The 26,986-nt window shown below is 41.2% G+C and overlaps 2 protein-coding genes across 4 annotated transcripts in view; one reads left to right on the top strand and one right to left on the bottom strand.

Annotated features, from left to right (window-relative positions):
- The window catches only part of HBP1 (HMG-box transcription factor 1), a 30,752-nt gene extending 9,840 nt beyond the window's left edge, over positions 1–20,912 (top strand). For both annotated transcript variants that reach the window (XM_045494458.1, XM_045494457.1), the window contains exons 3-11: positions 1,072–1,300; positions 4,763–4,901; positions 5,269–5,380; positions 5,467–5,579; positions 7,678–7,834; positions 8,505–8,649; positions 15,783–16,100; positions 18,457–18,598; positions 19,819–20,912. In XM_045494458.1, the coding sequence (XP_045350414.1) occupies positions 1,072–1,300; positions 4,763–4,901; positions 5,269–5,380; positions 5,467–5,579; positions 7,678–7,834; positions 8,505–8,649; positions 15,783–16,100; positions 18,457–18,598; positions 19,819–19,836 (1,373 nt within the window). In that variant the 3' untranslated portion in view covers positions 19,837–20,912. The remainder of the gene's footprint in view (positions 1–1,071; positions 1,301–4,762; positions 4,902–5,268; positions 5,381–5,466; positions 5,580–7,677; positions 7,835–8,504; positions 8,650–15,782; positions 16,101–18,456; positions 18,599–19,818) is intronic.
- Positions 11,889–26,986, bottom strand: part of COG5 (component of oligomeric golgi complex 5) — a 320,495-nt gene continuing 305,397 nt past the window's right edge. The window contains exons 22-23 of one of the 2 annotated variants that reach the window (XM_045494456.1): positions 21,810–21,972; positions 11,889–12,789 (exon numbers count right to left, since the gene is read on the bottom strand). In XM_045494456.1, coding sequence (XP_045350412.1) covers positions 21,855–21,972 — 118 coding nt within the window. In that variant the 3' untranslated portion in view covers positions 11,889–12,789; positions 21,810–21,854. Of the gene's footprint in view, positions 12,790–20,146; positions 21,973–26,986 lie in introns of those variants that run through there. The other variant, XM_045494455.1, reaches the window with a different exon arrangement.

Below are 26,986 nucleotides of genomic sequence, written 5' to 3'. Positions count from 1 at the left end.
AAGAAGTGATGGTCAAGAACATTGTCGGCTGCAAGGGAAGGGACATCGCTACATCACTGAGAGAGTTACAGGGGGGTTTCTTAAGTTGCTGCAATCTTTTCCGGCTGCTCAGCGAAAGGGGGAGGGCTTCGAGTCGGTTTTCTGAGTGGATATCCTGAATCAGTACTTCTAAGTAAGACATCTCAGCTTTAGTAGGCTGTTCTGAGTTGTCTGCCTGAATAGGAATTGTATGCACATATGTTCTTCGTAACAGTTTAGAAGGACTCCCAAGACTAGAAGAGTTTCCTGGCTGATATATTGAAGGGACCCCGGGACCTGTAGTTTGTTGTAGGTGTGTGTTTCATAAAGAATTTTTTAAGGCCTGCAAGATGCTTTTTCTCCCCTCCTTTTTCTTTTTTTTTAATACAATTTTTTTAGAATTCAGTCTTGGTGTTCACAGCTGTGGCATGTACATGGGCGTGTATATGGGCCTTGGGAACACACTTTTAGTAAAAAATAACCAACAGATATTATTGAGTTTAGAACTCCTCAGTCAAAACAAATAATTTAGCATAAAGTTGAATAAGTAGTACCTAAACCTTATAATATGATGTTAATCTCATCACTGAAAATTGTTCTCAATATTGCAGTAATTTTCTATAACTGGGTAATGAAGTATGTGAATAAGTATATATATGTACACATAAAATGCCTTTTTCCTCCTTAAACATGTTAACATAAAAATGTCTTGGGGGTATATGGATTAATTCCAGGTAAGTTGTAAAAAAAAAAATCAAAACACATACCTCGTTTTTATGGTCTGTGAACAGTTGTGGTAATTACAAGTCATTAATACATTTATATTCATTAAGTCTATTTTTCCATCAGGCTGTGTTGACCCTTGAATGTATAAGGTGTCATTTTTCAATGACATTTTTTAATGAAGCTTGTTTCATTCAAGAAAACATTTCAAATTTATACTTCTCACGAAATTTATTAGCCACATTTAAGGACTTCTTCTAGCTGTAATTACAATATTGTTCCCTGTGTTAATAATGTCTTTTTTATAACTTTGAGTGTGTTTATTTGCAGATGACCTTCCTGAACTTCAGGCAGTTCAAAGTGATCCTACCCAATCTGCCATATACCAGCTAAGTTCAGATGTTTCACATCAAGAGTATCCAAGACCATCTTGGAACCAGAATACCTCAGACATATCAGAAAATACTTACGGTGAAAATGAGGTGGATTGGCTAACAGAATTAGCAAATATCGCCACCAGTCCGCAAAGTCCACTTATGCAGTGCTCATTCTACAACAGGTGGGAGTGCTGGCTATATTTTTATCGAAAACTTGTATCATTGCAAAGAGTTATTTTTTTTCTAGTTTTAAAAGTAATAATGTTATTAACCATCTGATGAATGGTTTACTGAAATTAGAATTTAAGTAAAGTCCTTAGAATTGAGCTCATTGTTTTATAATGATTGCAGAGACATTTCACCTAATATCATGGTTTCATATTTTGAGAAGTAGATAAAAGTACTATGAGAAGCACCTGGGTGGCTCAGTCGGTTTAGCACCTGACTTCTGTTCAGGTCATGATCAGGCTCATGAGTTCACGCCCCTTGTTGGGCTCTGCACTGACAGTGTGCAGCTTGCTTTGTATCCTCTCTCTCCCTTTCTTTCTGTCTCTTGTTCTCCCTCTCTCAAAAATAAATAAACATTAAAAAAAAAAAGTGATATGAGTTAAAAAGTTTTAGTAAATGTTTTAAAGTCCTCAAAAAGTAAACTACACCAAGAAATACTTTTATTATATATTTATGCTTAGAGAAATGAAAATTATACTTGTCTAAAGGACCATAATTATAATAAACATTAAAAACAATTTTTTTATGTTTGTTTATTTTTAAGAGAGAGAGAGAGCACAAGCAGGGAAGGAGCAGAGAGAGAGACGGGGAGTGGGGGAATCCATAAGCAGGCTCCAGGCTCTGAGCTGTCAGCATAGAGCCTGACTTGGGGCTCGAACTCAGGAACAGTAAGATCATGACCTGAGCCAAAGTTGGACACTTAACTGAGTTGACCCACCCAGGTGCCCCTATAATAAACATTCTATTTAAAAATTTTATCAACCTTGAATTTGGTTCCATTTGATCTAGGTTTATTTTCTTCCACAGTATATGTGAGCTTACGTTATTTACTGGTTTGTGGAAACTAAAATTGCTAATATTTAAAATCTTGAATTTAATGAAAGTGGACTCCCATTGGTAAAAACCACTGTTTCGTATACCCAGACCAGAGGACTAGAGTTTCCACAAATGAGTTGCTGTACTATGAAATTATGGAAGCTTTGAACTATAATTCCTGGAGAGACCTAAGTGGATAATATTTCACTAGTTATCCCTAAAGTTATAAAGTTATCTATGTAAAACGACCTAGATAAACACAGTAGTTTGCAGGGGAGAGAAGTGCCCAGATTTGTACTCACATGGGTAGACAGACCATAGTCTATACAAGATGATGTAGGAATAACTGAATTTTGGTAATGCTTCTTACTGTAATTCTTTGCTAAGACATAAACTTTTCATGTGTGAAGCTCTGGCTTTCTTGTAACCCATTAAATTTTGCTGTGTTTTCTTTTCCCCCCTGTTTGGCAGGATATTGGTCTTGATTAGGGCAAATTCAATGTAGTTAACTAAATTTTTCAGTTTAATTCCATGAAAATTTCCTAGAAAGAAAAAAATAGTCAAAAAGCTAAAAATTTGTTGGCAGTTATAAAAACAGACCCTGATCTTCCCATTGGGCTGTCTTTTTCTAGTTTAGAGATAACACTTCTTTTTTTAATAGCAAACTTAGAATTAATATAGTTCATGGAAAGTTGAGCAAACCCTTAAGGTAGGTAATTGATATAAATAAAAACATAAGTAAAGAAGGAATATTTTCCTTAAGATATAAATCTATTCTCTGTAGCATTTTTTCTTTCTTTCTTTCTTTCTTTCTTTCTTTCTTTCTTTCTTTCTTTCTTTCTTAATGTTTATTTATTTTTGAGAGAGATAGAGAGAGACAAACAGGGTAAAGCAGGGGAGGGGCAGAGAGAGAGGGAGACACAGAATCTGAAGCAAGCTCCAGGCTCCGAGCTGCCAGCACAGAGCCCGATGTGGGGCTCAAATCCACGAACTGTGAGATCATTACCTGAGCTGAAGTCGGACGTTTAACTGACTGAGCCACCCAGGCACTCCTCTCTGCAGCATTTTCTATGCTTCCCTGCTTCCTAGGCAACAAGACCAAGAGGCTCTCACTGCTGTCTCTCCTGCCTTCTAACACTGTCAGTGGCTGTTCATGCTCCTTCTTGTAGCGTGTTAAACCGTGTTAGTTGTTGAGCTTTGGATGTCTGAAGTTGTCACTGTACAATACCAAGGGGTTGAGGACAGGTAAAGTTTACGTTACCCCTGCATAGATAGAGGGATGGAGAGATGCTGTTGGTATTTTAGACATGTGTGGCATGTTAATTTTTACAGAACATTTAGGCCATATACATTTCAGAACATTGCATTGTTACTTCTCTTTAAATGGTTCAACAGAAGAACTGATAAACCCATTTTCTTTTATTAGTCATGAAGGCAGGATATACTTAAGGAATTTTTAGCAGTTTGGCCATTCTTTAATACTCCATCAAGATATAAATGTTTTAATAAAAGGAAGAACTGGAACAAAGATGAATCATTAAGTATTTGTCGTTTGAAATCCAAAATTGACTGGAGAATGTGCTAAAACACTTAGAAATTTGAGGGTTTTTTATTTAAGAAGTGATAGGAACATGAAGGCAAAGTATAGTTTTACGGACTCTTATTCCGGAGTAACTTCTGCAAAGATATAATGAAAAAGTGTTAATAAGGGTAAAATAAAAATTGAGGGGCTAACACAGTTTCTCAGGGAGTAAGGGAAGAATCAGAAAGGAAGATATTTCTCCCCCTTTTTAAAAGAGGGTTAGTCCAGACATGCGTATGCTTTTTTCTGTTAAGCACCAGATTCCTATTTTGCATCTCTGAGAACTGTCCTGATTGGGGACCATTGGGCTGGTTGGTCTCCTAGACCTGCAGTCTTCCTCTCTGCTGCTTTCCAGAGCGCAGTGCACGTGCTGGGCACCCTGACTGGGAGTGCTGCTTTTAGTGTTACCCCTCCTGGGAACAGTTGACTCTTATCAGAGGTGATCCTGTAGGAAGATAACTAGCCTTATGAGTAGATGGTTTTTGACAAGCCTGTATCAGGAAATAGGAAGTAGTGTCCAGTTACAGGAAGTTCCATTTAGGCTGCTTCCTGCTAGAATAAGTTTAAGCATTGTAGCTTCAGGTAGTTCATTGTATCTGCACAGTGACAGGTGGTTGGTAGACGGAGGCTTCGGTGTTGGTCACGTTAGGCTGAGATGCCGTGTTCATACTGACTGCAGCAAAGTAGAAGAGAGAAGTGGACAGGGAGCCTGCACATTATTTGTTACGTTTGTATGTACTTGCTGATACAAAAATGGGTGAATAAGTGAAAGTAACTTGGAATTTAAAATACATGGATAAATATGAAAAAAGAACAGTATTTGAAATGTGTGAAGAGGGCTTGGGTAAGAAGCTAAGGAACTGCAGACTACAAATGAAATCTTGATGTCTTTAGTGTTTTCCGTAGGTGTCTTCTATGTGATAACATTGGTATTATGAATATGAAGTTCTTTTCATCAAAAGGAAAGATCTACTTTAAGGACCTATGCTTTATGGTTAAAACTGCTTCCTTATTTTAGATCATCTCCTGTACACATCATAGCTACTAGCAAAAGTTTACATTCCTATGCGCGCCCTCCACCGGTGTCCTCTTCTAAGAGTGAGCCAGCCTTCCCTCATCATCACTGGAAGGAGGAAACACCAGTCAGACATGAAAGGGTGAGTTTATTCAAGAGATGAAACTGTTACGAAGTTTGCACAGCACTGAAATATGTTAACTTTCCTTTTCTGTGAAGTCCTTTTGAAGCACGTGCAGATGGGAAATTGTCTCATCGCTCTGCTGGTGATCTGGATTAGATTTTACATACAGCTTTGTTCACTGTTAGCAAAGTTTGTTACCAGTGGGAACATGCATTTAACTAAAACTTCCAGAAACTTCAGTTTTCAGAGGCATATTTTTTCCTAAGTTTACAGGTATTTTAAGTTATCCACTAATGAGGAGAGAGAGCCTGAAGCCTTGGGATAAGGACAGATATTAACAAAATATGTTACAAAATAAAAAAGTTTCCGATATTTTTCTCCATAGGCAAATAGTGAGTCAGAATCTGGCATTTTCTGCATGTCCTCCCTCTCAGATGATGATGATTTGGGATGGTGCAATTCCTGGCCTTCAACTGCTTGGCACTGTTTTTTGAAAGGTAAAAAAACAACTTGAATTTTTGCAGCTTACTTATGTAGCATGCTAGTCAGATAGCTAATATTTGCTTTTCTACTCAAACTTTAGGCACACGACTGTGCTTTCATAAGGGAAGCAAAAAGGAATGGCAGGATGTTGAAGATTTTGCTAGAACTGAAGGCTGCGTTAATGAGGAAGATCTCCAAGTGGGCACTCACAAGGTTGATTTAAAATTTGTAAAACTTTTCCCAAGTCTTTCGCGAGAAAACATAGGCTTATTATTAATCTGTAGGAGAATTCTCCATTTACTTTCGTATTTAAGTGACACCTTACGTTTTAGGTGCAAGTTTTGTGATTGTGTTATTGCTTAGCTGGATGGAGGGCAGCAGTGGCTTTAGGTTCACCTTTGTAATTATGCTTTTTGAGATGGGAAAATGATGTATTCCTTAGCTCTTTTTATACATTTTACGTTGGGAGAAATGAAATGAACAGGGGTGCCTGGGTGGCTCAGTCGGTTAGGTGTCCGATTTCAGCTCAGGTCATGATCTCACAGTTTGTGGGTTCGAGTCCTGTGTCAGGCTCTGTGCTGATAGCTTGCTCAGAGCCTGGAGCCTGCTTTAGATTCTGTGACTCCCTCTCTCTCTGCCCCTCTTCCCTGTCACACTGTGGTGTGTCTCTCTCTCTCTCTCTCTCTCTCTCTCTCTCTCTCTCTCTCAAAAATAAACATTAAAAAAAAATACAATGAACAAATGAACCAAGGCTTTTATCTTATGTAATGTACAAAGTGGTTAATTCCCAAATGGATAATTGAGAGTTGATTATATGAAGTTACTTTTTAAATGATCCCATAAAACATTGGCATTTTTAAGTTGATAAGCAGAAGCAGTAGTTAGGATAAATGTCCGTTAGTGCCTTTAAAATTTTAATCTTTGCAATCTTTTAATTTTTCCATCTCCACTGTAGGCAGAGGAATTGGGCATGTGAAGTGTGCTTGTTTAAAATTCCTGTTTTGATCCTGCTGTTGTTACTAACTGTTGAGTCTCTGGTCTTGGAGTCAGGAAACCTGGATTGTCTTTCTGGTTCTTCTAGCAATTGTCTGTGTGACTGATGTTGGGCAGACTGTTGACCCCACTGTGTGTGGGCTCCCTGATCTGAAAATAGATTGGATCAGTTTTGACACCTTGTGGCTCTAGGAATGAGAAGATCCCGTAATGTAGTTACAGATAACATGGCTGTGGCCTCCACCTGCATGTTGGACACCTACATGAGTCACAGTTCTTCCTACTCAGCTTATTAGTATAACCAAGCCTGGACTCACCTTTTCTTCCCCTTCCTGGCCTACTTCTCCCTTCTTTTAAAGGTATTGTTAGCCTTCTTGATTGACAGATTGAAAACCAAGAAGTTGAGTGTTCCCCTCCCTGCCTTCATACTCAGTGGATCACTTCTCTTTCCTTAGAGGTGTTTTGCAGTCCTCCTTCTCTCTCTCTACCACTTTCATGCACTAGTGTCATAAGGATCGGACACAATAGCTAGCTGGTGGCGTGTCGGTCTCCTTGTTTTTTCTGTGATTTTAAGGGCAGGGATCATGGTTGTTTATGTGTTTTCAGAACCTAGCACTTGGTGTGTGCCAACTGCTCAATAAAATATCAGTTGGATTAAAATTTAGCCCTTTTCTACCACCATGGCACTTGTCCGTTTAAGACTGTGATGGGTTTCTCTCATATCTTCAAATAAATTGAATACTAGAGGCACCTTTTATTCTGCAGACTTTAATCATCTTAAAGTTGACAGTGGTTAGTGAAAATACTTGCATTGACTTCCAGTGCCCTCTCAAAGGAAAGTTTAAGCACTGCACCTGTCCTTTAGACTCCTTTGCTTACTAACTGGCCCTCCTTTTCAGTCTTCTTTGCCGCACCTCTGAACCCCCTGGTATTTTTAGCAAATACTCAGCACTCTCCAGAGAAGGCTGGTTTCGCCTGTTCCTGGCATGAGGCATGTTCTTCTACCTTCTGGGTTTCATTCTTTTAAATCCCCGTTCCAGTGGGAACTGAACCCTGCCTCCTCTCTCTGAGTTAACACCTCCCTGTATCAAGTGCATTAGCATTGTTACATTTCAGTGAAAGTGCTTGTGCCAGTCTGTTTGGCATTGCAGTGATTTATATACGTGCCTTTCTTCACTACTGGGTGGAAAGCAAGGACCCTAAAGACAGGGATCCTGTCTTGTTTATTTTACTTTTTCTACAGACTCTTACACATAATAGGAACTTCATTATGTGTTGAATTAAATATTGTTTGTTCACTCTGTGCATGTATTTTCAGGGCTATGGTTCTGATGGTCTAAAGTTGTTATCACATGAAGAAAGTGTATCATTTGGCGAGTCTGTACTGAAGTTGACTTTTGATCCTGGTACAGTAGAAGATGGCTTACTTACTGTAGAGTGTAAGCTGGACCACCCTTTCTATGTTAAAAATAAAGGTAGGGTGTCAATTTGAATTTATAGTAACTTTTTAAAGAAAACTTCTTAAATCTGGAAAGATGTCTTGTGGTATAATTCTTTGATGATTAAGAAAAAAACTTGAAGGGCAAACTTCTTTCAAACTACACAGAACTACCATAGAAGGGGTTTATAATAACAGCTAATGGTGCTTTAGGGTCTTAGCAGTCGTTAGGCGGGGCTGCACTTCTCTGGGTATGAACTCGTACATTCAGGTAGCTTACTATATAAGCAGCTCTCTGTTATCTTGGTATCATTTGGGGGAATGTGATATTCTGGTAATTGCACTGAAATCACTTTTCAGAGATTTATTACACTAACACCATGTTAAAAATAATTCAGAGGCTGTTTTGTGGTCTTGGTCATTGTCACCTATTATTACTATCTTGTAAATTGATGGAAGTGTTGATTGATAGAATCTGTATATTAATAAAACGCCGAATCTAACAAGTTTTGGAGAGCTTTGTACTGCTTAAAGGAAATACTTGGGACTGATTTTGTGGCAAAGATACAGGACATGTTAAAAATCTGCTGAGACTTAAGTAGTAACCTATTTTCAAGGTTCAGAAGTGAAAGGCCTATTGTAGAATAATTAGGGTCCCTTTTGTCAATCCCTATCCTTTATGTAACTGCTGTTTGATTTGATTTTAGGTTGGTCATCGTTTTATCCAAGCCTGACTGTGGTACAGCATGGCATTCCATGTTGTGAGATCCATATTGGTGATGTATGTCTACCTCCCGGACACCCCGATGCCATTAATTTTGATGATTCAGGTGTTTTTGATACATTTAAAAGGTATTATTGGATTCTTTTCCTGTTGTTAACGTTTACTTTTAACCTCTCTAATGGTTGCGAAGTCAGATATTTAGGAGGCTAAACCTCAAAGGTTTGAAGATTATAAAAGGACTACTTAGAGCAATATGATTAAATGAAAACATATTCGGTAATTGAACTAACAAAGTAATAGTTCCAGGGGTGCTTTACACATAGTCATCATGCAGGAAAACCATGAGTTCATAAACATTTGGTATTAGATTAGGAAAAATACCACATGTTACGTGACCAGGAACTAAACGGATCAACTTTGATAGTTATTCTATATATATAGAAAACTGCTGTATCTGGCCAGCTGTTTTAACCAGTCCTTAAGTCTCTTAGTAGTGTTTTTTGTACTTACCTGTCCTTTTCTTTCCGTAACTGTATTTTTAATAATTCATTTCGACCAAGGGCATTAGTAGCATGAATTAACAAATAGTAAAAATAGCAAAAACACTTGACATTTGGAAAATCTTAAAGAGGGAAGTGAGTTTTTTGGACATCCTCTTGCTAGTACGTGGTAGAACAGAACAAGTACCCCTGTGTCCTGATGCTCGAGGGGGTTGATGAGCTGTCTCAGTTTGTTCTGGTCTCAGCACTGAGAGGCCCGCATTCCTGGAAACCCCGCAGGCCTGGCTCAACCGGGGCAGTTATTCCCCTACTCCCAGAAGGTATCCAGAGAAAGTCTGTTTATAGGTATCTGGAATTTTAAAACTCATTTTTTCTTTAAGAGAATTGCTAATGTTTATTTTTAAGAGAGAGAGAGAGCAAGTGGGGCAGGGGCAGAGAGAGACAGAAACACAGAATCTGAAGCAGGCTCCAAGCTCCCGAGCTGCAACACAGAGCCTGACTCGGGTCTCGAACTCATCAGCTGTGAGGTCATGATCTGAGCCGAAGTCAGATGCCCAACCCACTGAGCCACCCCAGAGTCCCTCTTTAAGATAATTATTAAGTTCATAGGCATTAAGAGAATCCAGAATACCTGCTGGCCTATAGGTTTTATTTATTTCATTAATTTAATGTAATAAAACGTAAGGTTAATATATTTTTATTTTGAAAGGATATGTGAGGCTGTTATTTTAAAAAAGGACCTAGCACAGGCCCTGGCACAGGCTTTATGCTCAGTAAACGTCTGCAGATTGCAATCTAAATGCTATTTGGTTACATCCCTCACACACTCTGTTCTTTTTACAAATTCAAGAGAAATGAGGTGGTTTTGAGGTCTGATACTGTTAAGTACTCTTAGGATATAGGTCAGTGATACCTCGTATGTTTTGGTGAGAATATTCTAAAGATAGAAAAACTTTGGAAGATAATTTGATCTTTTTTTTTTTTTTTTTTTTTTCTTATTGAGAGAGAGAGAGAGAGGAACAGAGAGAATCCCAAGCAGGCTCTGTGCTGTCAGTTCAGAGACCGACCAAGAGCTCAATGCCATGAACTGTGAGATCATGACCTGAGCTGATACCAAGACATCAAGGGTCAGACACCTGACCGACCAAGCCACCCAGGCGCCCCTAATATGGCTTTATCTTAGAACACTGAGTATCAACAATTCCATTCCTGTGTGTGTGTGCCCTAGAGAAGTAAATCCTTACAGACACGCAGAAGGAGATGTGTAAGTTAGGTCATCGTGGCTGTGTTGCTCAGGATCGCACAACGTGGAAACAATACAACATTAAGTGGAAAATGAATGAGCCACAGCCATATGTTTTGAAACGTGGATCAATTTTAGAAATAATGTTAAGTAAAATTAGTTTCAGAAATACATGGTAGAATTCCATTTTTTGTGTGTGGAATCAGATATTCTTTGGAAATAGATCTAATAAAATTACAAATCTAATTACATTTATATAATTTTTACTTAATGTATATAACATACATTACACAGTTATGCTGGGGATCCCCAAGACAACCCCTGGGTTCAGTGACATACCAGGAGGACTCATAGGATTCAGTATGTAGTCACACTCCTGCCTAGGATTTCTTCTAGCGAAAGGATATGAAGCAAAATCCTGAAAAGGAAAGGCACGTGGGGTGAAGTGTGGAGGAAGCCGGGCCTCCAGGACTCCTCCCAGCACAATCGCACAGCACCCTTATTTCTCTCAGCAGTGAGTTGTAACAATAGGGATGAACTGGCATCTGCCGGGGAAGCTGTTACACACTCAGCACTAGGGTTTTTACTGGGAGCTGGTCGCACAGGCTGCCTCTGCCTTGCGTGTACTCAAATTCCAGACTTCCAAAAGGAAAGCAGGTGTTTAGGGCTAACCATGTTGTTTGTACACACAACTGAGGCACAGTGAGCTACTCTTACCAGGGTGGGAATAAGGAGAACCTTCCTAAAATCGCAATTCCAGATGCTAGTCCAGGGCCAGCCTTTTAAGGATACCCTCAGGATAGCAGTCCGGCCCACTGTGTTACAGGTGCCACATAACAAAATGTTTACATATTACATGTTGATACAATGGATATATTAACCTAATTAATGCTACTATAGATTAATATAATGCTATTATATTAACACTATAGTGTTTATATGTTCTCTTTATGAATAATGTATTATTTTTATAATAAAATATTGAAAAAAGTAAGGGGATGATAAACCATTCAGGAGAGTGGTTATCTCTGGGGGTGGCAAATGTGGAACTATTTAGTGAGAGTAGAAATAGTCTATTTCTTAATTAGGTTGTGGGTTCACTCCTTTGTACACTTTGTAACTAACATAAAAGTTAAATACATTTTTTACATATTAAGTTTTGCATAGTGAAAAACCTTTTTTAAGCAAAAACAACACTAACCTACCTAATTCTTTTTCCAAGACGGTAGGTTCTCATCAGTTGGTCATACTGAATAGCAGTCACCCCTAAGATGACCTTGGACATTGGTCTCATTTTTCTGTGGAGTGACTTTCTGCTCCCCATTAAGGAGTGGAAAATGGGCAGTTTCATCCAGGAGAAAAGAGCATGACAGAGTTGAGAAGCATGAAATTGAATTTTCATTGTGGATTAGATTGTGACTTGGTAGGTTAAGGGAAGTGCTGTCTGATATAAGGAGGGCCAAAAAGGGAAGGAAGGCAGGAAGAAACACTTGTCCAAAAGGGAACCCCAGAATCAGTTCCCAGGGACAGTCTGGGGATTTGGGGGCAGCTCCTGGGTCCTGCTGTACAGGGAAGGACATCTGATTAGATTTTACCTTGGTAAGGACCAGAAGTCAGCCATAGATGAGCTTTTAAACACAAATTATAGTTCGTTGGTAGAAAGGAAGCTTTTAAGTGAGAGTATGATTTGAAGAAGCCCATTCGAGACACAATTGAGGCCAGTCTTCTGGGCACCAGGCAGGTTTCAGACTGTCACTTCTGACTTTGTGAATTTAGCATTTCTGTTCAAGTGATAGAATTTAACTCCTGAGTGTCCACTGTGTACCAGGTGCTGTACATGTGTTAACATATTTAATCTTCACAATCCTATGAGATTATAGCCTCACTTTACTGGCGGTGGGGGAGGGGACGGTGCTTAAGGAACCAGAAACAGCCATTTGTATCAGAACCAAGATTCAAGTCTGTATCCTTTCGAGACTCCAAATTTTGTGTTCTGTCAATCAATCTCGGCTATTTCTACAGTAATAATAATATATACCCCAATGAATACTTGCTATGTGCCAGCCTCTGCCCTGAGTTTTGTAGACACTGTTCTGTCAGCTCAGCCATGCTACATGGCATGTGTTCAGTTCATTTTAGAGATAAGTATACTGAGGCTAGATGTTTATTTACTCTCTCCAAGTCATACTACTAGTAGGTGGAAGAGGTGGGGTCTGAACCCAATTAAAATTTTACATTATTATGTTCTGCAGAACTTTTTTCACTTCATTAGTCATCAGATATTCGAATTTGAGAGCCTAGTGTATGTGTTGGGCGTGGGTATTTAGAATCTGTTAAGACATAGGCCTGCTTCTTTGCTTCCAGTCTAGAGAAGGAAATGGATTAGTAAATGTGTACAGTGTGGTGTGTGCTGATTGAGAGATGTGGCCTGGTAGGTGCTCTGGAGCTAGGATGCATGGATTCAGATCCTAGCTTTGCCGATTTGTTGTGGAAGCTGGGATAAATCAATGAACTTTTCCATGGCTCTGTAAAAAAAAAAAAAAAAAATCTGTACAAGGATAATGTTGAAGGGAGGATTAAAGTGAGTGTCTGTGACTATGGTTAATAGACACAACACTACTGTGGAGTTTTTCTTTTAAGAATAGAAATTAGGGGGCACCTGGGTGGCTTGGTCGGTTAAGCGTCAGACTTCGGCTGAGATCATGATCTCACGGTCCGTGAGTTTGAGCCCCGCGTCGGGCTCTGTGCTGACAGCTCAGAGCCTGGAGCCGGTTTCAGATTCTGTGTCTCCCTCTCTCTCTCTGCTCCTCCCTGTTCATGCTCTGTCTCTGTCTCAAAAATAAATGTTAAAAAAAAATTAAAAAAAAAAAAAAGAATAGAAATTAGGGGGGGCACCTGGATGGCTTGGTCGGTTAAGCCTCCAACTCTTGATCTTGACTCAGGTCATGATCTCAGTTTGTGGGATCGAGCCCTGCACGGGGCTCTGCACTGACATCTCAGAGCCTGCTTGGGATTCTCTGTCTCTTTTCTCTCTGCCCCTCCCCTGTTTGAGCCCACTCCCTCCCTTCCTCTCCACCCCCCCCCCTTCAAAAATAAATATACTTTAAAAAAATAGAAAAAAGAATAAACATTAGTGAATGTGGGAAAGGGTATTTGAGCTTAAGGAATGGCAGGGAGAAAAAGTGGAGGCATGAAACAAGGCACGTTTCAGGAACTACTGGTAGAGAACTTTAAAAAAAATTTTAAAGTGTATTATTTTGAGAGAGAGAGTGAGTGTGTGTGAGTGGGGCAGAGAGAGGAGAAAGAGGATCTCAAACAGGCTCTGTGTTGGCAGCATGGAACCTGACATAGGGCTTGAACTTAGCCAAAACCAAAAGTCAGATGCTCAACTAAGTCACTTGGGCACCCCAAGGAGAAAGAATTGAGTGTGGCAAAGGTAAAGCTTTGTTTTAGACATTCTGTGTAATATTTTAATGCTATAGTCATATCAAAATCTGAATTCTGTGATTGAATATTTCAAACTACTTTTAAGTTGTATCCATAATGGAAGTAGAAGAGTTACATTTGTACCACTAGATGGTAGAGTTTTCAAATTTCAGTAATTAGCTTGCTTCTATTTAAATCTTTTGGTATTTCAAGTTGTAAATAAATACTTCAGTGGAGATTAATAATTTTGTGTCAGTTTCATTTATAATGTTTTAGTTTTTTTTTTGTTTGTTTTTTTTCAACGTTTTTTTTTTTATTTATTTTTGGGACAGAGAGAGAACATGAACGGGGGAGGGTCAGAGAGAGAGGGAGACACAGAATCGGAAACAGGTTCCAGACTCCGAGCCATCAGCCCAGAGCCTGACGCGGGGCTCGAACTCACGGACCGCGAGATCGTGACCTGGCTGAAGTCGGACGCTTAACCGACTGCGCCACCCAGGCGCCCCTAGTTTCGTTTTTCTAAATTATATATGGGAGGGGATGGAGATAGGAAAAATTGTTTCTTTGACATAATCCTGACTGCTGAGTATTGATTATATGATTTTGGCATCATATTTATTTCATGTAATACCTTTAAAAAAAAACCCACATGTTGTGTGGTTGATAATTGGTAGAAGTCATTTTTATTGTGTGTGGTGACTGGCATGGGCTCCATGCACTTAGTTCTCTCCATCTGTTTCTGGAATAATTCATAATCTCCTATTGCTTTACCTTTAGGTAGATACTGTTTCTGTAGTTAGTATCAACCTGTTTTCATGTATTATCAGAATTTCTGTTTCAGGGAGAGAAGTAGGGGTTGGATTTAGAATAAAAGGCTTTCTGTTAAGATAAAAAGTAGAAGCAGTAGGCATGAACACAGTTGGAACAAAAGAAATCTTTTGACTGGTGTAATCTTTAGGCTGTTGTCTACACCAGCTCTACTTCTCAGGTAATATTTTCAGTTAATCTATTGTGTGTTCACCCTGACGTTAGCCAGTGGCAAGATGGAGGACCATGGTTTTGGTGAGGAAACCTAGGGCTTTGGAGGTGGACAAATCTGGGTCTGGATCTAGTAGCTGCATGGCCTTGGCTGAATAATACTTTTTCTTTCTTAGCTTGTTTCTTTATACAAAGAGAGGATAATGAAGCTTGTTGGGAAGATAAGGTAATATGGATAGCTTATTTCCGTGCCTGTGTAAACTGAACATATACTGAATAGGGCTTTGCCTGATCAATGTGAGGTTTTACTCTTAAGTTACTAAGCTGTGTTATAATAGATGGATGGCCTTCAGGGGAGATTGATGTATGTTTGACTGTTTTGACCTAAACAAACACAAAATTTTAAGTTCTTTTAGTTGTATTCAGTCACTCTGGACTGTCCTTCCCCAACACTCAGTCTTGCATAGCAACTAGTCCTAGGCCTTGTTTACGCCTGCCACTCCAATTTAGTTTTCTAGCTTTAGGCTTCTGTAGGCCAAGAAATCAGATTATCAAATTTTTCAAAAAGTGAATCTAAAGTAGTAATTAAGTGGGTTGTGGGGGATCTGGAGGAGGTACTTGCTATAAATAAAGTGCGTGGATTTTCTTTTTTTTTTTTTAATTTTTTTTTTTTTTTTTTTTTTCCAACGTTTATTTATTTTTGGGACAGAGAGAGACAGAGCATGAATGGGGGAGGGGCAGAGAGAGAGGGAGACACAGAATCAGAAACAGGCTCCAGGCTCTGAGCCATCAGCCCAGAGCCCGACGCGGGGCTCGAACTCACGGACCGCGAGATCGTGACCTGGCTGAAGTCGGATGCTTAACCGGCTGCGCCACCCAGGCGCCCATAAAGTGCGTGGATTTTCTTTTGGGGGGCTTGAAATCTTTAACTTTTATACTCTGTGCAGATTAAAAAAAATAATTAGTGCATATATAAGCTTTCATCTTATAAGCAACTGTCAGTGGTGAAGGTGGTTAAACATCGTACAGGGGAAAAAAAAGTGTTTTCAGTTTTTATAAATCAGATAATCAAATCGAATTAAAACCATGTTAATTTTTTTTTTTTTTTTTTAAGCTATGACTTCACACCTATGGATTCTTCTGCAGTCTACGTGTTAAGCAGTATGGCTCGTCAGCGTCGTGCATCTTTGTCTTGTGGGGGGCCTGGAGGCCAGGACTTTGCAAGATCTGGACTTAGTAAGACCTGTGGCTCATCGGGGTCATCACAGCTCTCTCCCAGTTCTTTGTACGCTAAAGCCGACAAAAACCACAGCTCAGGGACTGCAAGTGCCACTTCTCCTAACAAGTGCAAAAGACCAATGAATGCCTTCATGCTTTTTGCCAAAAAATACAGAGTTGAATATACTCAGATGTATCCAGGGAAAGATAACAGGTAAAAATTCTATTTGTGAATCTAATAGTGAACTCTTCTGTGCAGTTCACAGGAACTGGGAGTTAAGTTTACTTAACTTAGTAACTTAGTAGCTTTTTTGATCGAATTCTTGTTTTCTTAGGTTGACTTTCAAAAGTTAGCTTCATGGGTAACTATTTCATGATACCTAGAGGGATAATTCGGTCACCTGGGTGGGTAAGGGTCTGCCTTCTAAAATAACATTGTCATTTGCCTGTTGGAAGACACAGTTCTGACTGTTCTATCTTTATAGAAAAAGTTTCTCGTGTCAGATCGCAAGTGTCCCTCCTCTACGCCTGTGTCATACTGTGGAAGATGCAGGCATTGGCGGTTTGTAGTCTTTTTGACACTCATAGTAGTTACTACAAACTGCCAGAGACTAAACATACAGGTGGCATCAGTGATAGCCCACGGATGAAATCCACACTGGTCCTTTCTGCCCTGCTTGTTTGTACTCCTCGCTCATCTGAGTCCTTTAGCGCTCACTTCCTCTCAAAGCATTGAAATGACTTCTTCCAATCTCCTTAGTTTCCTGACCATCAAAACTGCTGTCTCCCATTACCCTTGATAGCATGAGCAAAGTCATGTGATTATCCACATAAAATAATTGAGTTTTTGAATTCGAGTCTGAATGTCTCATGAGCACAAGATAGAGGGAGAGGGAATTGACAGTTTCAGGTCAACATAATGTGATATTTGTAGATTCCGTAAAATCCTCTCCACACAACATCTACTTAACATCTGTCACCACACCGTAACAGATTTTTCACATAAAGAGAACTTTTAAGAGCTACTCTTCACAACTTTCGAAAGTACCGTACAGTACACCTGTGCACTTTACCTCGTCCCCAGGGCCTTCCTTGTTTTATAACCGGAAGTTTGTACTTTTTGACCCCCTTCTCCCATTTCGTCCAGCCCCCACCCCTAGCCTCTGGCAACCACTAAACTGGTCCTATGAGCTTATTCATTTTTAAGTATTTACATTTTATTTATTTATTTATTTTTTTCAACGTTTATTTTTGGGACAGAGAGAGACAGAGCACAAACGGGGGAGGGGCAGAGAGAGAGGGAGACACAGAATCGGAAACAGGCTCCAGGCTCTGAGCCATCAGCCCAGAGCCCGACGCGGGGCTTGAACCCACGGACCGCGAGATCGTGACCTGGCTGAAGTCGGACGCCCAACCGACTGCGCCACCCAGGCGCCCCAAGTATTTACATTTTAAAAACAGAAACTTCTCCAACCAAATGCACTTGTGATTTGGGAATTGATACCTAAATATTTTTTACCAGTTTAACTGGTAAATGTGTTGACCATTATGTGGTACCTTTAACCCAAAGACTGTAAAAACTGGTTTTTATTCTAAAGGAAGATACTAGTATTTAATTGCATCGACTTACTGGAAAATGTACATACGTATCTGGTACATATTTAATTTCTTAAGTAGTGGAGCTGTGGTTACTATTCTTGGGAGGTTCAGATGCCTGCCTGTAGCTTCCCCATCAGTCACTAAAATCCCTTGTATATACTTCACACAGCATGTACCGCCTTTTGTTTTGTGTCATGAAATTAATGGTTAAAAGCTCTTCACAGAAGGAAAATGGTTTCTGTCTGCATGTTCTGGATGAGACTATTTTCTGCTAGGTTTGGGAGCGGATTAACAAATATAAATAGGAAACAGGTTCATATTTGTCATGATGTGTTTTATCCAGTTTGACTTCTTTCCCTTTGAGTTAATCCGATTTTCTCAAGTACGAGTATCACCTAGGATTTATGTGGTGTTGTCTTAGGAGGGTAAATGGTAAGCTGTGCAGAGTTAATGCCCACCACATTTTTACTATGGTTGCATGAACGTATGGGACTTTGGTCATAACTATTTGATGGGTTATGGGTACAAACAGAAAGCAAGAATAGCTTATAATACTTCATGCTGCTGATATTGAACACTGCCTTAATACCTTAGCATCTTTAAGGAACCAATATACTAGGATAGTTCCAATGGTAATTTAACCATTTCTTTGAAATATTTAACTTTCTCTTTAAGCTCTGTAGGACACTGAATATTTAGCCATTTTAGATGCCTCTGGACAATTGGAAAATACTGGCAGTATTCCAGGAGGCTTTATAACTGCCAAGATTATGATGAATGGGCCCATAGGACTTGAGATTTTACTGGAAATGACTACCGTAGTCTTGGCCTTTTCCCTTCTCTCTGTTGGACAAGATTTTTGCCTTCTTTTCTTTGAACTTTCTATATCTTCCTGAAGTAGAAGCACTTGACATACATGCGTCTCACGAGAAATTCTTGCCTTCAGCATTGTGTCAATATTTATTTTACAGAGCCATAAGTGTGATCCTTGGTGATAGGTGGAAGAAAATGAAGAATGAAGAGAGAAGGATGTATACATTAGAAGCAAAGGCTTTGGCTGAAGAACAAAAACGTTTAAATCCTGACTGTTGGAAAAGGAAAAGAACCAATTCAGTATGTTTCAACAACTAGTTGCTCAAAAAGATCTTGACTTCTCCCCATAACTATACTGGCATGTTGCAGCCGTTGTTATAACCTTTAAAAGGTGGTGTTGAGGCTGTTTTTCAGCCTTTTTACACTTCACAACCTAATAATGTGTTTATACCATCATGTAAGGCAGGCTGCTTTTTTTTTAATCACTAAGTGCCATCTACTCTTTTAGTATGGAAAGTAGAACTCTCAGACACGCTTAAGAAGTGTGTTTAGGCAGAAATATTAAGGTGGAAAAATAACTTTGGAATGGTAATATTTCTAGTTGGGTTGAAAGATGGGTGTTACTAACTCAGTATCACACTATTAGAAATCTCTCTGATCTTGGGGTGGCATGTCTCCACAGCCTTTCTTGATTGGGCAGGGGCTAAGGAGCGTGGGGCACATTAACCTTCATGGGGCCTTCTGACGTTTGCACAGAATTTCTAGATTAAAAACCTCAGGAAGGAGAAGAAATAGAAAAGCCTAGGAAGACTCTTGTAAATGAGTTCATACCATAATCAACCTCGGATGGACTTGATTCTTAGAACATTTCCTTGACTAGACTAGCATCTTTTAAGTTGTATTTTTAGATCAGTTGGTTAAGTGCCCGACTGTTGATTTCGGCGCAGGTCATGATCTCACGATGTGTGAGATCGAGCCCCACGCCAGGCTCCATGCTGTCAGTGCATACTCTGCCTCTCCCCTGCTCGTACTCTCGCTCTCAAATAAAGTTTAAAAAATAACAAAAACAAAGGGAAGATAGTCCTTTGCAGCAGGAGGGCTGGTCGAGGAGGTCTTCAGTTCATTCTGCCTAGGTCTTTTAATAGTAACATGTAGTTCACACTCACACATTTTTCAAGAATCTCTTGTAAACAAGTAGATGGTAGTCAGACTCCAGCACAAGAGGGTGGCTGAACTGGGTTTGTGAAGTTCTTCATTACCTTAGACTTCCGTGTGGTAGGACTTAGCCTGGATCCCCTTTCTTTTCTGCTCCTCCTAATCCGTCTCTTCTTGCCGTTGTCATACATTTTCTAGATGCTTAGTCATCGGGTATTAGCAAACTTAAAAAAATCATCCCCTTTGAGAAAGTGATCTTTTTTAAACAGGAAGCTTATAAACATTCTGTTCTCTTAGTTCTCATTTGTAGAATTACTAGATATCGATTTATACACATTCACCGAGTTCTCATTTTCTCTCCACAGGGCTCACAACAGCATTAAGCCACGACGCTCATTCTGAAGTCTGTAGTTACATAAACACTGACTGTCCATGGAAGGGCTTAAGAAGATCAAGGTGTCACCATTCGTCCTGAATTCGTGTGACCATAAGATACCGATAGCAATGAGTCTTGAAATGATTTAATAATATGAGTGAGGATTTGCTTTCTCCATTAGAGCATTAAGTAAGCTAAAACTATCAACATTGTAAACCAAATTGCCTTATTTTTCTTCCAAACTTCGTATATGTCTATCAGGTAATATAGGCTTGAAAATTGATATCCTGTGGTGCTAAAGTACAGTAGAAAGAGAGGAGAGTGTATACATGTTTTATTTTAAATTGTACAAAAGGGGAATTTAAAAATATGTAACTGCTGTTTATACATTGGCTCCTTACTGCTTATTAATCTGTATTGTATACATAACGGGATGAAACAGAGCTGGGAACAGGCCTCTCCCTGAGCAGCCACCACACGCTGGGCCGTGCCAAACACGGGAGCTCTAGTCCGGCCAGTGCCAAGCGGCTGCCGGCACGTGTGGTGGGTGGATGGCGTCGGTGTCCCAACGTGAGAGCCACCTGCTGCCGCTACCCCGGGCGTGCGGAGTCTTGCACCAGGTGGCAGCACCCATCCGTCATTTCCAGCGGAGGCCAAGCCCGGGCCAAGGTCAAGTTAGTTAATAGCATTGGGATATAGTCACTGTAATGGTGCTATTAACAGTTGACATCGTTGTATTTTTTAACTTTGTGTTCTGTATCTCCTCAGCCATGTATCTTAAATATCTTCTTTGTCATCGTATCTTTATGGTGGGGGCAGACTTTGCACTTACTGCAGTGCAACACGTGCACTTTACTTTTCCTCCAGCTGTCTGAGGTGAGAGCAAGTCCCTGGGCGAGACGCTGCTTTTGCTCTGAGCTACAATCATGGCTTTTCACGTTACTTACCAAGTGGTGTTTCTGGTTAGGAATCACAGCTGTAAAATCGATTTCAGTTCATTACACTTCTTCATGATGTTGCCCCTAAATTTTGCACACTATATTCTTGTATATTATTTCAAATAAAATGGAAAAAAATTGTTTATCTCTGACTTCTGCTGATTGAACTTGACTGAATTTGAGTGGTCACAATAACAGGTTCAGGGCATGGAAAATATATTCAGAAGTTGCTGATGGGGTTTTTAAGCATTAAAAACAAAATGTTAGTAATAAAGCAAGGACAATAGAAAAACAAGGACCTACATGACCAATTTGTAAGAATCTTTGTAGACTAAAGATTATTTTTAACTCAACATCTTACAAAGTGAAACAGGCCCCACAGTCTTTTAATAAAATAACACACGGAGTATAAAGACAGCATGGCTCTGTCTTTATTAAAGATACACTAGGACATACCTAAACAACATTTAACCCTACGTCTTCGCTTTGGGGTATGCCTGTGGTTCCCAGACTTCATTGCATGTTGGAAACCACTGGGCATGTTTTTAAAAAATACTCATGCCTGGCTCCTACCCTCAGATGTGTTCCATCTGGGGTACAAATCGGGCATCAGGATTTTCTAAAGCTTCCACCGTGATTCTAGGGCCACACATTGATCTAGTGAGGACGAAGGTAAGTGGGGAGTGGCAGGGTACTTATGTAACTTGATCAGAGCCCTTGAAAAGCAGTGGGGACTTAGGATGTGTGTACACATGCAGGGGGAATCTTATGTAATGGGAAAGAAATTTCAGCTGGTCTCCTAGAAAAAGCCCGGAAGGAGGGGGGTGGAAAAAAGAGTTGGATGTCTTTCTGGAAAAATCAAGCCCATGGAGTTTGAAGGTTGGTGATGACAAACCTATTTTGATATTTTATGCTACTTAAGGTAGAAGGGCTAACGAGGTAAGGCAGAAGATCAATAGGAAATATGGAGAGATCAATTACATTCTTAAAACAGTGGATGGGAGCTGTTCTCTAGAACATGTTATTTAGGTTAGCTGCCAACCTTGAATCGGGTCAGCACACGACGAAGAGTAAGAAATACTTCAAGTTATTCATGAAGAGCAGACATAGCTTTTTGAAGCAGCTGAACCATTATGGGATAAACTGGTGCAAATTCTTTGCCTTCTCTACTTCTTACTGACTGAACGTAGGCTTCCAAAGCTCCCCTGAAAACAAAAATGAAAACAATGTCAAAAAATGATATAAAAAATAAAACCACTTAGAGGGTACCGATATTTAAAACAAGCCCTTTTCTGGAATTGCTATGCCCAGCTCCACAGGCTAGGTGGCCAACAGCCTTCAAAAATTTACCCTTACTATGGTGAATGTGGAAATCTAGGAACACTTCTGGGTCCGCATTGTGCTCAGTGGTCACGGGCTCTCTGGTCGCCGACGTTCCCAGTTTCCCTTCTCTTCCCTTCCCCGTTAGACTTGGGAAGAGCCTCCTGCAGCTTGCGCTTGTTCACGGAGCTCACAAGGGGGAGCCCCACACCGTGGAAAGGCCCACTGGGGAGCGCTGGGGTCCGGGGCTCTTCCCCACACAGGGAACCCTGGAAGGCACGTTATATTCCTGTATTTGAGGAGAGTATGAACCCACGGGTTGTATAGCTCTTGGGCTCAGATTTTTTGGCAAATTGGGTGATGAGGAGTATGTGGTCCCGGCCGGTTAAAATTTATGATGTTCTCCTGAATTCGATCTGGGAGTCCACAATTGGATCTGGGAGTCCAGAGGCCAAGTGCAGTGCTCTGCTTGCTCATCTACTCTCTGGTGGCTTTCACACCACAATGGCTGACAGGACTTGTCAAGGCAGAGGCCATATGGCCTGCAAAGCCTAAAATATCTACTGTCTGGACCTTTATGGAGAAAGTTTTCCAATCTCTGAGCCAGATGGTTTAAGTGTTGGATGTTTAATTGGAGCTAAAGAAAATGGTTAAAAATTTTTTCATTAGTCTATTTACAAGTATAATAATTTTGTCATAATCGTACTGTTTTCTTGAAGTTTCACATGGAGATTAGAGTGTTTCTATGAAAATGTAAGTTAATAATACCATTACTCAGCCCACATACTCAATCTCAAGTCCCACCTACTCTGTGATTCTTAACTGGTTTTTTTGCTCCCAAACACTGAGCAGACTGCCTCTTGCTCAGATGTGTTGATTAGCGCTGATTCTATAGCGCCCTCCACCCCGCCAGCCACGTCACAGCCCTCGCCACAATGCATAACTGAGTGCCCAGTCTCTTATTTCCACCGTGACCTCCCTCCTGACTTGTTTCCATCTGTGTTTTGGGCAGCATGATCTGCTTTCTTTCAGGTACCCTTCAAACTTGCCCATCACACAACCAGTCCCCCAGAATGTACAACGCCGAGAGAGAACCCTAATGGTAACTAGGGGCTCTGGGTGACAATGATGTGTTAAGGTGGGTTCATCGACTAGAACAACAGACCACCCATGGGGGACGATGTTAATGGGGGAGGCTGAGGGTGGATGGGAACTCTTTGAACCCCATCTACTGTTGCTGGGAGCCTAAACCCGCTATCAAAAACGAAGTCTACCAAAAAAGAAAAGAGACTTGGGTGATAAAACTCCCTTAGGGTAGTGTTGTGCTCACCTTCCCCTATTTCAACAAAGGGCCCCATCATCTCCAAAGGTCTCTATCTAAAGTCCTCCTTTAATCCACCTTACAGATTTCCACACCCAAGTCCCTCCTTTCCTCTTTGCTTCTGTTTTGAATCCTGCCAGGTGGGCACCAATTACTGCTGTCGCCTCAGAGGCGGGGTCTCAGCCCCTGCTGGTGGCTCTGATGCACGGTGCCTGTCACGCGATGAATTCACAACCCACCGAGCACCAGCTTCATCATCCACCTCCCCCGACCCTGCCTGTGCTACTACTGGGTTCTAGATAGTTTGCTGTGGCCTAAAAAGACCTTCAAATCATCAGTTTCCATTGTTTGTGTTACCTACACACGTACAGAGCAGTTTCACCCCATTCATGACTCTCACCCCAACCCTGATGCCGACCCGGAGAGAGCCGGGACGTCTGTGCGAGTATCACTGAAAAAAACGGTCTCTGCCTAACAAGGCAAGGCTGCAAAAGGGCTGGTTTCTCTCCGACCATGCTGACTCTCTCCTTCCTGAGACACCTTTCTCCGTCATCTTCTGAATGCTTGGAATGTCCTTCTGTGCTGTCCCTGCAGAGCCCTTTCCTAGGGGCCAGTACTCAGGCCTTCTTTTTGATACAGCCTAACTCCTGGCAGCACAGAAGAAACCACTTGGGAGTCACAAGAATTTGTGGAAAGGTCCAGGACTTCTGCATCAACGGTTGTGGCTTCGTGGGAGCCCGCATCGCAGGCTCTGTTCGGGGTGTGGCCACCGTAGATCAGCTATGCAGAGGGAGCGGCAGGCCCTTCCTTAGGAAGCACAGCTGGTTTATCAGGCTTGGCCCCACTGCCTCACCGTGTGATCCGGGCTACCTTTTGAGCCTGTCTGCTCGTCTGCCAACTGGGAAGGACACCTACACCATGCAGCTATGGGAATGGGAAGACAGTGCTGGGAAGCACCTGGCGCTCTTCCAGGAACACGGAGGGACCTTTCTAACAGTGCTCACTGTTCTCCCCGCCAGGCTTCCAGACAGCCTGAGGGTCTCCACGTAACCCAGCAGGTTCACACTTCTGTCAGGGCGTCATCACTTTGTACTTGAGTATCTATTATGCTGCAAGTATCTGTTCCGTGGTGAGTTTCCCTCTAAAGAACGTAACTTAGTTTGGAGGGTTGGGGCTGTTTTGTTCCTTTGTGCAGCCCCAGGACCTAGTGCTTGACAAATGCATGATCAATGAATTTTAAAAAAATGAATTAGAAATACAGGAAGATAATCTGTAATGAAAAGTAATGACAAGTGTGCAGAAGAAAGTGAATAAAGGAGAAACGTGATTGTAAGATCCTCAAAAGCAGCACAGACATAAAAAATGCAATTTAATGCTCTTAGAAAATAATGTTTTGTGAGATGCCTTAGTTCATGTCAGAGCTGAACCTTAATGAAACTATTTCCTTATGAAAAAACTTAACTGCTTTTAGTAATACTTTTCAAGTTGCTATGGCATCCTGGGCAATCACCCCACTCCCAAAATGTAGCCCCTGCAGATTCATACATAGAAGAGAAATCCCCCAAGGGCTCCAACTGTCTTTGAGACATGGTGTATAAATATCAGTCTAACAAATTAATGCACTGAAATGTGCAGAGACTGCAATCAGTCTGTAGTGAATGAATTAGATCCATTTTATCTAATAAATGAACCAAAAATCCACTTAGCAGTTCCATTTGCATCAAAAGGATAAGACATTATGTAAACTACACAATATGTAGGAGAAAGTTCAGAAATGAGTTTGTTTTTTTTGGTATTCATGAAAAACACCATCAGAACTACGGGGAGAAAAACAGATTCAAGCTACCCTCCCACGTAAAATCAGCACAAGATTTTCAAGCAATTATTAAATAACTTCATTCGCTTGAGCACAACCTCAGCTTTCTTGGAAGTCAGGCCAGGCATTATGTAAGAGTTAGTCTCAACTCGCATTTTGTAATCAAAATAAGCAGATGGTTAAAGTTACCCTTATTGAAAGAAAAAAGTCGTTCAGGAATTGCACAATTAGTAGAGGGATGGTTTGTGGTAACATGGCAACACTGCTCAAGTAGAGGTCTCTATGCAACACAAAATTCGTTTCTGTCAGGCATGAATTATCAGTGTGCTTCATACTGAAATACATACATGGCTCCCAGATCTACCATGTGCCTTCCCAGGCAGGGAAGTCCCTGCCTCCCCTGGGCTCCATCCTCCCTCTTGGTCCCATCTCGGGCACCCAGTCCCCAGAAATGAAGGTGCCTAGAGCCGCAGGGACACCGGGAGGAGAGACTGAACGTAACTCTCATCAACAGGGACCCCGCCGTTCTGCAGAAGTGCACAGGAGTCAGAACGGTTCTCAGCCTGCAGGCCCTGAGAGGCAGGAGGGCAAAGGGTTCAGGACGCATCTGGCACCGACAACTGTGTCATAAATGCACAGATAAAAGGTCTGACAGGCAAAGAGGGCTCGTAAATGTTTCCGACACTGTAAAACAGGTGTTCAACGCAGACAGACAGAGGGAGAGCAGAGGAGGGCAGGGCTACGAGCGGAAGAGGTGCTGCTGGGCTGCAGGAATCCAGAGTTCTGCAGCACTGAGGAGCCAGTCCTCACTCAACACCCATAGAGCCACAGGCGCTCCCCCGCGGCTGTCACCTATGTCCCTGGGGGCGGACATGTTTGCGGCACCTGCCTGGTGGGGGCAGAGGACGAACTCTCCCGCTTACACCGCTTGGCCCCAGGAGTCAGTGATTAGTCTGATTTTAAAATGAATGTGACCAATATCCACTCATGCTCTAGACAAAGCTCTGGTGTCAAAAGGAAGCAGAAAGGAAGGCGGAAGAGAGTTCATTATTTGCCACTTACTGAGCAGCAGTAACTCTCCTCGACTTGGCCTATTTATGGCAACTTAACACAGTGTGCCAGGGGGAGTGCAGGGGCACGCGGCAAGGTCTGCCCCCAAAGTCAGAACCAATCTACTGACACTTAAAGAGCAATACTCACCCTGGGTTTATCCAAAGGGGAAAGGAGTTCACCCAGTGGAGCTTCAGTATGCAGGCACAAAACTAGTTTTGCAGTAACAGATAAGAGAGAACATTCTCTAGGACAAAGCTTCCCTCCTTGCCAGCAGCCTGGACTGTAGCAGGAGCATGGTGTTTTGGAATCACCCAAGGAGGGCTCGGTTTTCTGCCTGGGGCTTGAAGGTTCTGATATCAGACATGTGCAGAGTGATGGATGGGCCTTATTTAAAAGCATGACAGTATTTCTGAGCATGATTTTCAGTGGCTAAATATAGGCTTAGCAACAGCACTACCGATGAAATCACTCAGGAGACATTTTAAAGAGAAGCAAAACAAAACAGATTTGTGATGTACCCACAGCAGGACAACTGTCATGGATGAACTCATTCCAACTTGCTAAGAAGACAAAAATGGGCCCTGTTCAATTAACTGAATCCTGGATCCTCTGTTACCCTGTGTGCCACGGCTGAGCGAGTCTTTGAGACTTGGGGGTTAAAATCCACAAAGATGCAGCAAATCTGAGTTAGGCCCAGGCCAAGTCTCTT

The sequence above is a fragment of the Leopardus geoffroyi genome, chromosome A2, assembly GCF_018350155.1.
Source record: "Leopardus geoffroyi isolate Oge1 chromosome A2, O.geoffroyi_Oge1_pat1.0, whole genome shotgun sequence".
NCBI lineage: Eukaryota > Metazoa > Chordata > Mammalia > Carnivora > Felidae > Leopardus > Leopardus geoffroyi.
The sequence above is the reverse complement of the archived record's forward strand: the minus strand, read 5'-3'. Positions and strand labels throughout refer to the sequence as shown.